At 42.7% G+C, this 13,856-nt stretch overlaps 1 protein-coding gene across 2 annotated transcripts in view; it reads right to left on the bottom strand.

Moving 5' to 3' along the window:
- LOC137379647 (adiponectin receptor protein 2) overlaps positions 1 to 13,856 on the bottom strand; it is a 120,848-nt gene that overhangs the window by 32,549 nt on the left and 74,443 nt on the right. The window contains exon 3 of one of the 2 annotated variants that reach the window (XM_068050774.1): positions 11,957 to 12,070. In XM_068050774.1, coding sequence (XP_067906875.1) covers positions 11,957 to 12,070 — 114 coding nt within the window. Of the gene's footprint in view, positions 1 to 11,267; positions 11,356 to 11,956; positions 12,071 to 13,856 lie in introns of those variants that run through there. The other variant, XM_068050773.1, reaches the window with a different exon arrangement.

Raw genomic sequence — 13,856 nt, forward strand, 5'->3', positions numbered from 1 at the left:
GTTTTATGTGGCACCTTCTTGAATGCCTTTTGGAAATCGAAATGCCCTGCATCTACTGGTTCTCCTTTATCCTCCCTGCTCTTGCATCCTCAAAGAACTCTAATAAATTTGTCAAACATGACTTCCCTTTCATAAAGTCAGGTTCACTTTGCTTAACTGTATAATTTTCTAAATGTCCTGCCAGTACTTCCTTAACAATGGATTCCAGCATTTTCCCAATGACAGATGTTAGACTACTGGCCTACAGTTGCCTGCTTTCTGTCTCCCTCCTTTCTTGAATAGAGGTGTTACATTTGCTGTTTTCCAATCCACCAAGACTTTTCCAGAATCTAGGGAATTTTAGAAGAGAACAACCATAGAAAAATTATGGCACAGAAGCAGGCCATTCAACCAGTCATGTCCGCGTCGGCCGAAAAAAAACTAGCTGCCCAATCTAATCCCACTTTCCAGCACCTGGTCCATAGCCTTGCCAGTTACAGCACTTCAGGTGCATGCCCAGGTACCTTTTAAAAGAATTGCGGGTTTCTGCCTCCACCACCGTTCCTGGCAGTGAATTCCAGACTTCCAGACACCCAACACCCTCTGGGTGAAAAAGTTTTTCCTCATGTACCCTCTAATCCTTCAACCAATCACCTTAAATCTGTGTCCCCTGGTAATTAAGCGCTGCATGAGGGGAAACAGGTCCTTCCTGTCTACTCCATTTAGGCCCCTCCAAATTTTGTACACCTCTATTAAGTCACCCCTCAGCCTCCTCGGTTCTAAGGAAAACAACCCTAGCCTATCCAATCTTTCCTCACAGCTGCAACTTTCGAGCCCTGGCAACATTCTTGTAAATCTCCTTTGTACTCTCTCCAGAGCAATTATGTCCTTTCTGTAATGTGGTGACCAGAACTGCTCGCAATACTCCAACTGTGGCCGAACCAGCATTTTACAGTTCCAGCATTACATCCCTGCTTTTGAATTCTATACCTCAGCCAATAAAGGAAAGTATTCCATATGCCTTCATCACTCTATCTACCTGTCCTGCCACCTTCAGGGACCTGTGGACATGCACTCCAAGGTGTCTCACTTCTTCTACCCCTCTCAATATCCTCCAGTTTATTGTGCATTCCCTCGCTTTATTTGCCCTCCCCAAATGCATTACCTCACACTTTTCTGCATTGAATTCCATTTGACACATTTCCGCCCACTCAACCAAACCATTGATATCTTTCCGGAGTCTACGGCTATCCTTTTCGCTATCAACTACACGGCTAATTTTTGCGTCATCAGCAAATTTCCCAATCATGCCTCCCACATTTAAGTCCAAATCATTAATATATACCACAAACAGCAAGGGACCCAACACTGAGCCCTGTGGAATGCCACTGGAAACAGCTTTCCATTCACAAAAACACAAACACGACTACTACCCTTTGCTTCTTGGCCTTGAGCCAATTCTGGATCCAACCTGCCACATTCCCCTATATCCCATGGGCTTTCTGTTTACTGACCAGTCTGCCATGTGGGACCTTGTCAAATGCCTTACTAAAGTCCATGTAGACCACATCCACTGCACTACCCTCATCAATCCTTCTCGTTACTTCCTCAAAAAACTCAATTAAGTAAATAAGACATGACCTTCCCTTAACAAATCCATGTTGACTATCCCTGATTAATTCGTACCTTTCTAAGTGGCAGTTTTTCCTGTCCCTCAGAATAGATTCGAACAATTACCCACCACAGAGGTCAGACTGAGCGGCCTATAATTATTTGGCCTATCCCTCACACCTTTTTAAACAATGGTACAATGTTCGCAGACCTCTAATTGTCTGGTACCTCTTCTGTATCTAGTGAGGATTTGAAGATGATCCTCAGCGTATCCGCTATTTCCTCCCTGCTTCCTTTAACAGCCTGGAATGCAATCCATCTGGCCCTGGCGACTTATCCACTTTCAAAGATGTCAGATCCTCTAGTACTTCCCCTCTCATTATGCTTACTGTATCTACTATTTCACACTCCTCACCTTTAACTACAATGTCTCCATCAACTCTCTGCTTTGTGAAGAGAGACAAAAAACTCATTAAGAACCCTGCCCACATCTTCTGCATCCATGCACAAATTCCCTTGTACATCTCTGATAGACCCTACCCTTTCCTTCGTTATCCTCTTGCTCTTAATGTATTGATAAAATATCTTCAGCTTTTCCTTGATTTTACCTGCCAATAATTTTCCATGTCCTCTCTTTGCTTTTCTAATTTCCTTTTTTACTTCACCCCTGCCCTTTCTATACTCCTCTAGGCTTTCGAAAATATTAAGACTTTTGTGATCGTCATAAGCTTTCTTTTTCTGCTTTAAACTTACCCTGTAAGCTTCTAGATAACCAGGGGGCTCTAGAATTGGCAGTACCATCCTTTATCTTGGTGGGGACATGTCTACACTGTGCCTATAGTATCTAGCTTTTGAATGCCTCTCACTGGTTTGCCACTGATTTTCCTTCAAGTAGCTGTATCCAGTCCACTTTCGCTAGGTCACCTCTCAGTTTCTTAAAAATTGCCTTCCCCCAAATTAGAACTTTCACTCCTGTTTTATCTTTGTCCTTTTCCATGATTATGCTAAAATATATTGTATAATGGTCACTATCTCCAAAATGGTCACCCACTGTTACTTCCTCCGCTTGCCCAGCTTCATTACTGAAGACTAAATCTAGAATCGTGCCCCCTCTCGTTGGGCATGTTACATGCTGGCTAAAAAAGTTCTCTTGAATGTCATAGAGTCGTACAGGAATGAAACAGGCCCTTCGGCCTACCGCGTCCATGCTGACCATAATACCTATCTATACTAACCCCACCTGCCTGCATTAATTCCATATCCCACTATGCCTTGCTCATTCAAGTACCTGTCCAGATGCCTCTTAAATGTTGCTACTGTTCCTGCCTCCACCACCTCCTCAGGCAGCTCATTCCAGATACCCACTATTCTTTGTGTGAAAAATTTACCCCTTTGATCCCCTTTAAACCTCCTCCCTCTCACCTTAAATCTATGCCCTCTAGTTTTAGTCACCCCTAACATGGGAAACAGACTCTGGCTATCTACCCTATCTATGCCTCTCAATTTTATATATTTCTATCATGTCCCCTCTCAGCCTCCTTCACTCAAGGGAAAATAGACCCAGCCTATCCCATCTCTCTTCATAACTCAAGCCCTCCAAACCAGGCAGCATCCCTGTGAATCTTTTCTGCACCCTCTCTAGCTTAATCACATCTTTCCTGTAGTGCGGCAACCAGAACTGCACACAGTACTCCAAATGCAGCCTAACTAATGTTATGTACAACTGTAACATGACGTCCCAACTCTTGTACTCAATGCCTCGGCCGATGAAGGCAAGCATGCCATACGCCTTCTTCACCACCCTGTCTACCTGCGTTGCCACTTTCAGGGAACTATGTACTTGCACCCAAGGTCTCTCTGCTCAAGAACATTCCCCAGGGCCCTGCCATTCACTGTCCTGCCCTGGTTTAACTTCCCAAATTGCATCACCACACTTGTCTGCATTAAATTCCATTTGCCACTCCCTTGCCCACTTTCCCAGTTGATCTATATCCTGTTGTAACCTTAGACAACCTTCTTCACTGTCCACTAAACCACCAATTTTGGTGTCATCTGCAAACTTACTAATCATGCCCCCTACATTCACATCCAAGTCATTAATATATTGAGTAGTTTGAATTTTGTGAAATGTGTGTGATGTAGAGATGATCATGAGGTTTTTTATTCCAAGTTTTTATATCATTAAGACTTGAACACTTAAAACGGGCATTTAAATCTCTTTTTATGGCTGTGTTCCTGACACAGGTGCGTTATTCCAGTCTCAGTAGACTAGTTTAGTATATTTATGGTTTGGAGGGCTTGAGTTATAGAGAGAGATTGATGGGCTGGGTCTGTTTTCCCTGGAGCAAAGCAGGCTGAGAGGGAACATGATAGAGGTATATAAAATTATGAGAGGCATAGATAGGGTAGATAGCCAGAGTCCGTTTCCCATGATAGGGGTGACTAAAACTAGAGGGCATAGATTTAAGGTGAGAGGGAGGAGGTTTAAAGGGGATCAAAGGGGTAAATTTTTCACACAAATAATAGTGGGTATCTGGAATGAGCTGCCCGAGGAGGTGGTGGAGGCAGGAACAGTAGCAACGTTTAAGAGGCATCTGGACAGGTACTTGAATGAGCAAGGCATAGAGGGATATGGAATTAATGCAGGTAGGTGGGATTAGTATAGATAGGCATTATGGTCAGCATGGACACGGTAGGTCAAAGGGCCTGTTTCTACACTGTACAACTCTATGACAAACAACAGAGGGCCCAGCACTGATCCCTGCGGCACACCACTGGTCATCGGCCTCCAATCTGAAAAACAACCCTCCACTACCACCCTCTGCCTCCCATCACCAAGCCAATTTTGTATCCAATTTGCTAGCTCACCCTGGATCCCATGTGTTTGAACCTTCTGGACCAGCCTACCACGCGGGACCTTGTCAAAGGCCTTGCTAAAGTCCATGTAGACAATGTCCATCCTTCTGCTCTTGTCAACCCTCTTGGTCACCTCCTCGAAAAACTCAATCAAATTCATGAGACTTGATTTCCCACACACAAAGCCATGCTGACTATCCCTAATCAGACCATGCCTTTCCAGATGCATATAAATCCTGTCTCTCGGAATCCCTTCCAATAACTTTCCCACCACTGATGTAAGGCTCACCAGCCTGTAGTTGCCTGGCTTATCCCTGCTGCCCTTCTTAAATAGAGGCACAAAATTAACTATCCTCCAGTCTTCTGTTACCTCACCTGTGGCTAACGATGATACAAAAATCTCTGCCAGGGCCCTAGCAATCTCCTCCCTTGATTCCCATAGCATCCTAGGATACACCTGGTCAGGCCCTGGAGCTTCATCCACCTTAATGCGCTTCAAAACCTCCGACACCTCCTCCTTTGTAATGTTGATATTCTCCAGGATATCGCTGTTCCCTCCCTTGAACTCACTAGCTTCCATGACCTTCTCCATGGTAAATATGGACGAGAAATATTCATTTAAGACCTCGCCCATTTCCCATGACTCCACACATAGATTGCCACACTGATCCTTAAGGGGACCTACTCTCTCCCTAGCTACCCTTTTACTCTTAATATACTTATAGAATCTTTTAGGATTCTCCTTTATCTTATCTGCCAGGGAAATCTCATGGCCCCTTTTCGCCCTCCTAATTTCCTTCTTAAGTGTACTCCTACATCCCCTAAACTCCTCGAAGGACTCGCTCAATCCCAGCTGCCTATACCTGACATATGCCTGCTTCTTTGTCCTGACCAGACACTCAATATCCCTCGTCAACCAAGAGTCCCTAAACGCCAGCCTTGCCCTATCATCTAACAGGAACATACCGGCCCTGAACTCTTCCATCTCACTTTTAAAAGTCTCCCACTTGCCAGACATCCCTTTACCTGTAAACAGCCTCTCCCATTCAACTTTTGAGAGTTCCTGTCTGATGCCATCGAAACTAGCCTTCCCCCAATTTAGGACTTCAACCTGAGGACCAGTCCTATCCTTTTCCATAACTATCTTGAAGCTAATAGAGTTATGGTCACTGGTCCCAAAGTGCTCCCCCACTGACACATCAACCACCTGCCCATCCTCATTTCCGAAGAGGAGGTCGAGTGTAGCCCCTTCTCTAGTAGGGCCATCCACATACTGCTTCAGAAAACTACCCTGGACACACTTAAATTCTTCCCCATCTGATCCCTTCGCTCTAAGGCAGTCCTAGTCAATATTAGGGAAGTTAAAATCACCTATTACAACCCTATAATTCCTACACCTATCTGTGATTTCCCTACATATATGCTCTTCCACTTCCCTCTGACTATTGGTGGGCCGATAGTATAATCCCATCAAAGTGGTCACCCCTTTCTTATTTCCAATTTCTACCCATAAGGCCTCGCTGGACATTCCCCCCGGGATATCCTCTCTAAGTACTGCCGTGATGTCCTCCCTAATCAATAGTGCAACTCCCTCTCCTCTCTTACCACCACCTCTGTCACGCCGGATGGATCAGCACCCCGGAACATGGAGCTGCCAGTCCTGCCCATCCCTCAACAACGTTTCCGTAATAGCTATAATATCACAATCCCATGTACCGATCCATGCTCTGAGTTCATCTGCCTTACCTGTAAGGCTTCTTGCATTAAAGTAAATGCAGTTTGGCCCATCAGACCGTCCACGTTCCCTGTCCTGCCCCTGCCCGGCCTGCCTACTGGACTTGCTTGCTTGTACCTCTACATTTGCCTCAACTATCTCATCGGAGAGACTACTACTTTGGGTCCCACCCCCCTACAAGACTAGTTTAAACCCTCCAGAGTAGGACTAGCAAACATCCCCGCAAGGATATTGGTCCCCCTCCAGTTTAGATGCAACACGTCCTTCTTGTACAGGTCACCTCTGCACCAGAAGAGATCCCAATGATCCAAGCAGCTGAAGCCCTCCTGCCTACACCAGCTCTTCAGCCACGCATTTATTTGCCTAATCCTCCTATTCCTACCCTCACTAGCACGTGGCACAGGGAGTAATCCTGAGATTACAACCCTAGAGGTCCTGCTCTTTAACCTTCTGCCTAACTCCCTATATTCACTTTGCAGGACGTCATCTCTCTTCCTGCCTATGTTGTTCATACCAATATGGACCACGACCTCTGGCTGCTCACCCTCCCCTTTCAGAATGTCCTGCAGCCACTCCGAGATATCCTTGACCCGAGCACCAGGGAGGTAACATACCATCCTGGAGTCTCGTTTGTGGCCACAGAAACACCCATCGGCACCCCTTACGATAGAATCCCCTATCACTATAGCTCTTTCAACCCTTTTCTGCCACTGATGTGCAGCAGAACCATCCATGGTGCCACGGACCTGGCTGTTGCTGCTTTCCCCTGGGAGGTCACCCCCCCCTCCCCCACCCAATAGTATCCAAAGCAATATACCTGTGTATGTGTATATTCTTGAATGTAGTTCAAGAATTTTGTCCCCTCTGTGCCCTTCACACTGTTTGTATCCCATTTGATATTGGGGTAGTGAAATCTCCAACTATTATTGTCCTATTGTTTTTGCACTCAGAAATTAACCTGCATATTTGTTCTTCTACCTCCCTTTCACTATTTGGGGGTCTATAGTACACACATAGTTGTGTGGTTGCCCCTTTTTTCTTTCTGAGCTCCACTCATATGGCCTCATCTGATGATTCATTTGGCATATCATCCCTCCTCAAAGCTGTTATTGATTCCTTAACTAATAATGCTACACCCCCTGCTTTTTTATCCCCCCTCTCTATCCTGCCTGAAAACTCAATATCCAGGGATATTGAGTTGCCATTCTTGCCCCTCCTTAAGCCAAGTTTCCGTTCTAACAATATCATGTTGCCATCTGGCTATCTGCCATATGTATCAATGCATCCACTATCTCTGCAGCCACTTCTTTTAAGACCTGAAGATGCAGGCCATCAGGTCTCATAGTTTAGTTCCATAAGTTTGTCTAGCACTTTTTCTCTTGTGACAATGATTGTTTTAAGTTCCTCCCTCCTTTTTGCCCCGATTTTCTACTATTGGGATGCTTTTAGTGTTTTCTATCGTGAAGACAGATACAAAATACTTGTTCAAAGTTTCTGCCATTTTCCTGTTTCTTATTAATTCCCTAGTCTCAATCCTCTAAGTGATCAACGTTTACTTTAGCTACTCTTTTCCTTTTTATAGACTTGTAGAAGCCTTTCCTGTCCACTTTTATATTTCTTGCTAGCTTACTCTCAATCTACGTTCTCCTCCTATTATTTTTAGTCATCCTTTATCGGTTTCTAAAATTTTCCCAATCTTCTAGCCTACCACTAATCTTCACAACATTGTATGCCTTTTCTTTCAATTTGATATTACCCTCAACTTCGTTAGTTAGCCACAATGGTTCATCCTTCTTGTAGTCTTTCTTACTCAATGGAATATACCTTTGTTTTGAATTATGAAATATCTCCTGAAATGTCTGCCATTGTTTATCTACCATCTTACCTTTTAATCTATTGTCCCAGTCCACTTTGGCCAACTCTGTCTTCATACCCTTGTAATTAATTGCCTTTTAGTTTAAGACACTAGTTTTAGATCCAGGTTTCTCACCCTCAAAATGAATGTGAAATTCTATAATATTATGATCACTCTTCCCTAGAGAATCCTTTACTATGAGATTAATTCAGCCTATCTCATTACATATTACCAGATCTAAAACAGCCTATTCCCTGGTTGGTTCCACGACTTATTGTTCTAAGAAACTGTCCCGAATATACTCTATTAACTCATCCTCAAGGCTACCTTTGCCAATTTGGTTGTCTAATCTATATGAAGATGAAATTCATCCACAAGTACAGCAGTACCTTTCTTAAAAGCCCCCATTATTTCTTGATATATACAATGTCCTGCAGTGTAGCAGTTGGGGACCTATAGACTACCTCCACCAGTGAGTTCCTTCCCTAGCTTTTTTTTTTAAATCTTCACCCAAACTGATTCTACATCTTGACATTCCAAGCCAGGATCATTTCTTACTACTGTATTGTTCTCATCCTTTATTAGCAGAGATCATCAACAACTTATATCTATAAAGCGCCTTTAACGTAATAAAACGTCCCAAGATGCTTCACAGAAACATTGTAAAACAAAGTATGACACCAGCCCACAAAAGGATGATCAAAAGCTTGGTCAAAGAGGTAGGTTTTAAGGAGCATCTTAAAGAAGGAAAGCGAGGTGGAGAGGTAGGGAGAAGGTATTCCAGAGCTTGGGGCCTAGGCAACTGAAGGCCCAGCCACTAATAGTGGAGCAATTAAAATCAGGGATGCACAAGTGGCTAGAATTAGACAAGCGTCGGCATGCTGGACGATTGAAGGGCTGGAGGAGATTACAGAAATCGGGAGGGGCAAGGCCATGGAGGGATTTGAAAACAAGTTAGGGGATTTTAAAATCAAGATGTTGTTTGACTGGGAGCTAACGTAGGTCAGTGAGCACAGGGGTGACAGAAATATACGGGCATGATTTATCCCCTACTTGTGCCATCAATTCATCTTATCTGGTTACAAATACTGTGTACATTCAGATAAAGAACCTATAGTTGTGTCTTTTTACCAATTTTCCCTACTCTGATCTTATTTGCTGATACACTCTGTCCCTTCCTGTCACACTCTGGTCATCATTCCCCATTTCACTCCCCTGCATTATTGCCTTGTCCTTTCTCTTTAACTTTCCCTTCACTTGAACCCGTTCCTCATCCCAAATATTTAGTTTAAAACCCTCTCTACAACCCTAATTATTCGATTCACGAGGACACTGGTCCCAGCACAGTTCAAGAAAAACCTGTTCTCATTGAATAGGTCCCTCTTTCCCCAGTACTAGTGCCAGTGCCCCACAAATTGAAACCCATTTCTTCCACACCAATCTCTGAGCCATGCATTTAACTCTCTGATCTTATTGACCCGATGCCAATTTGCTCTTTGGATTACCACCTTTGTGGTTCTGCTTTTTAATTTAACCCCTAGCTGCTCATACTACCTCAGCAGAACCTCTTCCTTAGTCCTAACTGAATTTTCCCCCTCTCACTCCAAATTAGTCTCCGACCGAGGAAATATCCTTAATCCGGGCAGTTAACACAGCCTTCTGGACTCACCTATTCCTGCTCCTAATTTGTATGTTCGTTAACAGTATCTATCCCCCTAACTATACTGTCCCCTGCCACTACGACATTCCTTTTTGCTCCTCCAAATTGAATGGCCACTTGTATCACAATGCGGTGGTCAATTTGCTCATCCCACCCTGCACCCCCTGCTTTTATCCACACAAGCTGCAAGAACCTCATACCTATTGGACGTGCAAAGGCTGAGGCTCCTCCAATGCTACCTTCTGAATCCCCCAGACCTGCCTCACTTGCAGTCACACCTTTCTGTCCCTGACCACAGACCAAACTTGAAGTAGCTGTCTTTCGTCCTCTATCTATCCCAGCTATTATTTTCCCTTATTACAAGTGAAACAAAATGCAACTATGTGCATTTAGGGTCAAATGATTGTGTGACATTGTCTTGGAAGGCATTCTGGAAGAGAGACTAAGCTGAAAAAGGTACAGGACAGACTCACTTTCTTTAGTTCAACTGGATCTATGCAAGACTTGATTGGCTGCTGTACATATGGAACAGAGTTCAACAGCTGAGTGGAACCTCACCTACAGAGCAGGAGGAACAGAAGCTACAAGAGCCAAATATATACATCTAAAAATATCTTCTGTTTCTGCATTTTGTCATCATCAACAGAGCCCAAACTGTAAGGCCAGCCCTTGGCCTCACACTACCAGCCAGAGTGACTTCCTAACAGGTTCAGACCACCAGTTACCCTTGACCACAACTACCTGCTGAACTTCCCCTTTCAGCCAGACTTAGGATCCTCATCATCAGGCTACCAAGACTTCTGTGCAGCTGCTTTCACTAAGGTCATTTATACTGCTGCCTCTGTCATTTCCTCCCCTTCCCAAACCCCAACCATTGCCAGGCTCGCACTCTCAGACCAATACTCCTGACTCGTTGCAGCTTCTTATCCATATTCCAGCTCCACCTTCCCCCGACCATTCCAAGTTCATTTTATTCACAATAAATCATCTGCGCCCTCAATCCCCTCTCCACTCAACTTCCCTTCCTGGCCTCTATGCTAAGCTGATGTACTTTTAAATGATTTACTCTTTTCAGGCACTGTTCCTCTCTCCTTCAAAACCATCATCAGCATCGCACTCTTCAACCATTGTCCCATCTCCCTTTCCTCTCAAGACCTCAAACATCTGTGCCTCCTACCTCTCTGTCCATATCTCCTGAAAATTCCTGTTTGAATCTGTCCAGTCCAGTTCTGATCTTCTCATCGCACCAAAACAGCCCTAGCCAAAATCACAGACAACATACTCTTGTGAACAATCTATCCTTGCTTCCCTCCATCTTTTAAAGTATTCCATATAGTTTACCATGCCATTCTCCTCCAAGCATCTCCATTGTTGAGCATCTCCAAGGGATTATCCTTGCATCCAACGATAGGTAAATTTAGAATACTCATTGTTCTTGAAAAAGGGTTTATTAGAAGAGCACCCAACAAGAGCATTTCATGTAACTAATTACAAAAAATCCTTTTCACTGAAGACAATAATTATTCTTTAGGAATGATGGAATTTACATGTCTTTACTTAGAACAACTTACCTTGTGAACAAATTCTTCCATCTTTTCCATAGCATGATGGGCTTGTAGCAGTGGTGCAATGCTCATGAACCCCTCCTCTTCAATGGTTTCACTTCTTCAGCCTCATACTTATCTGAATACAGCTATCACATCTCCAGCAATAACTTCTCTTCTCACCCCACAAATGTCACCTCTGAGATCCAAGGATCCACACTTTTACCTACATGCTGTTCTTTGGCAACACTTTTCACATTGATGGAATGGACATCAAGCATGCTGATGATACCTAGCTCTACCTCTCCATTTTTGTCAACCTTGACAGCGTCAGTCTGCTTGTCCAACATCAAGTCATGGATAAGTCATGACTCACATCAGTGACAAAATACATAAAACTTTCATCTGCAAAATTGATTTTCCTGAGAAATTCAGCAGCAACATGTAAAGCAGAATTAGATATGTTAATATTTCACTTTTTTAAAAATCAAAATTACTGTTAAGAGTACACAAATAATGTAAAGTAACAAACATTTCAAGATAATACCAACGATAGGTAAATTTAGAATACTCATTGTTCTTGAAAAAGGGTTTATTAGAAGAGCACCCAACAAGAGCATTTCATGTAACTAATTACAAAAAATCCTTTTCACTGAAGACAATAATTATTCTTTAGGAATGATGGAATTTACATGTCTTTACTTAGAACAACTTACCTTGTGAACAAATTCTTCCATCTTTTCCATAGCATGATGGGCTTGTAGCAGTGGTGCAATGCTCATGAACCCCTCCTCTTCAATGGTTTCACTTTCTTCAGATTCAGTGTTATTCTGAAAGACAACAGCATACTTTCAAAAATGCTACCAAAACCCTGGTTCCAACCAGTTCTTAGCAGCAGTTTGTTAAATCCTATTTATGCATAGTTTAGACTATTAGGTTAAACATGCTTTCCCCAATCCTTCAAAATCTCTACAAAACTCCTCAAATTCCCAATTAAGGCCCCTTGTCTGTTGTCATAACTTCCACTTCAACTGCTTTACACCAAGATCATTTATCCTGTGAACTCAAGGTGCTTCATACCAAAATAAAAAAACTGGGCAGACTGGAAATCTTGAGACGATCACAGACCATATATTCAGATCAGTTTTCAGATCAGCCATGATCTTATGGCATGGCGGAGCAGGCTTGAGGGGCCGAGTGGCCTACTCCTGCTCCCAATTCGTATGTTCATATGGAAATTATGGGAACCGGAGGGAAATCATTCCTGATACGATCAAGGATTAAAGAGTACCGAGCAGTAATCAGATGCCAAGTTTGATCAATTATTGGGGATTAGTCGATTACAGTGCCACAAACAGAACAATTTTTGCCATTAAATAGCAGGATACGGGCAAGACATTCACAATAATGTATACTCAAATATTCAGGATATTGTTTACAAAAAAGGAATTAGAAAATAGCATTAATCTTAATAGTGAGCTTGTGAAAGTTATAGGAACTGCAATTACTTACAAATATCAAGTTTACATTGGATGCTAAGTTTAAACAGTAGTTTGTATTCAGGCAGTTTCAAATGGACAACAGCAAGCTTCCACAAAATCATCAAGATAACCTATGTAGTTTAAGGCTCTATTAATAAAAATGCACTATATAAAAACCTATTTTCAACATTTCTTTTTTAAGCACACTTTTTGATATCTCCCAACCACAGTGATGAATTGTCAATCTACAGTGTTATTGTGTTGATTTAGACTTTGCCTTCAGATTTTTAAGAAAAAAATACCCGATTTTGTTTTGTGAGCAACTCATATCACAAGTTTTAATGGTTGCTGCCAGGCCAAAACAACACAGAATGCTGCTTGGCTAGGGCAGCTTTCTCAGAGTGCTGCTGTTTGCACAATGCACAAATTGACTTGCACTGGATTACTCATTGGACCTGCAGCTGGAGGTGTGCTTCGTGGTCAAATCGTTCAAAACTGCTGTATCTCTGAACCTAGAAAAGACAAATTTGCACAATATTCTAGACCAAGCAAGGGAAATAGTTGGGCCAAATGATTTTGTTTATTTGGAGCAGGCTTCACAAGATCATTTAGCAGAAACAGATGGCAAACGCTCGTCAAAGACCCCAGACATAATTTTTGAAATCGGAGAATCAAACAGTCACAACCGAAATATCTCAAGGCTGTATAAGGTGAATTAAACCGCATTATAAATGAACTGTTGCATCCTAAAGCAATCAGAATCGCATTTCATCAATAATACTAATGAGTCACTGTAGCAAGTAACCTATTTAGGCACTAAATATTAGAGCCACCTTCACATCAGCGAACAGGCTTCCATTCAGCCTCAATATCAGTGTCTGTTACGGAATGTAAATTCTGCAAATTGTACGATGCAATGCAATGGCACTATATCCATGAATTAATACAGCTGTGATGCATGATCCAGAAACAAAACCAGTTTGCAGTTTTGCTGCTCCTGGACAGTATGGCTTTAATTTACTTTCTAGTCTTGGGTAATTGTGAAACTAGCCAAGGTAATTTTAATACACACTAAGAACCAGACGTTACCCATTTCTGAACCATTCATTTTTTTTTTTTATAATTCATTCACGGG

This window comes from Heterodontus francisci, chromosome 18, assembly GCF_036365525.1.
Source record: "Heterodontus francisci isolate sHetFra1 chromosome 18, sHetFra1.hap1, whole genome shotgun sequence".
In the NCBI taxonomy this organism is placed as follows: Eukaryota; Metazoa; Chordata; class Chondrichthyes; order Heterodontiformes; family Heterodontidae; genus Heterodontus; species Heterodontus francisci.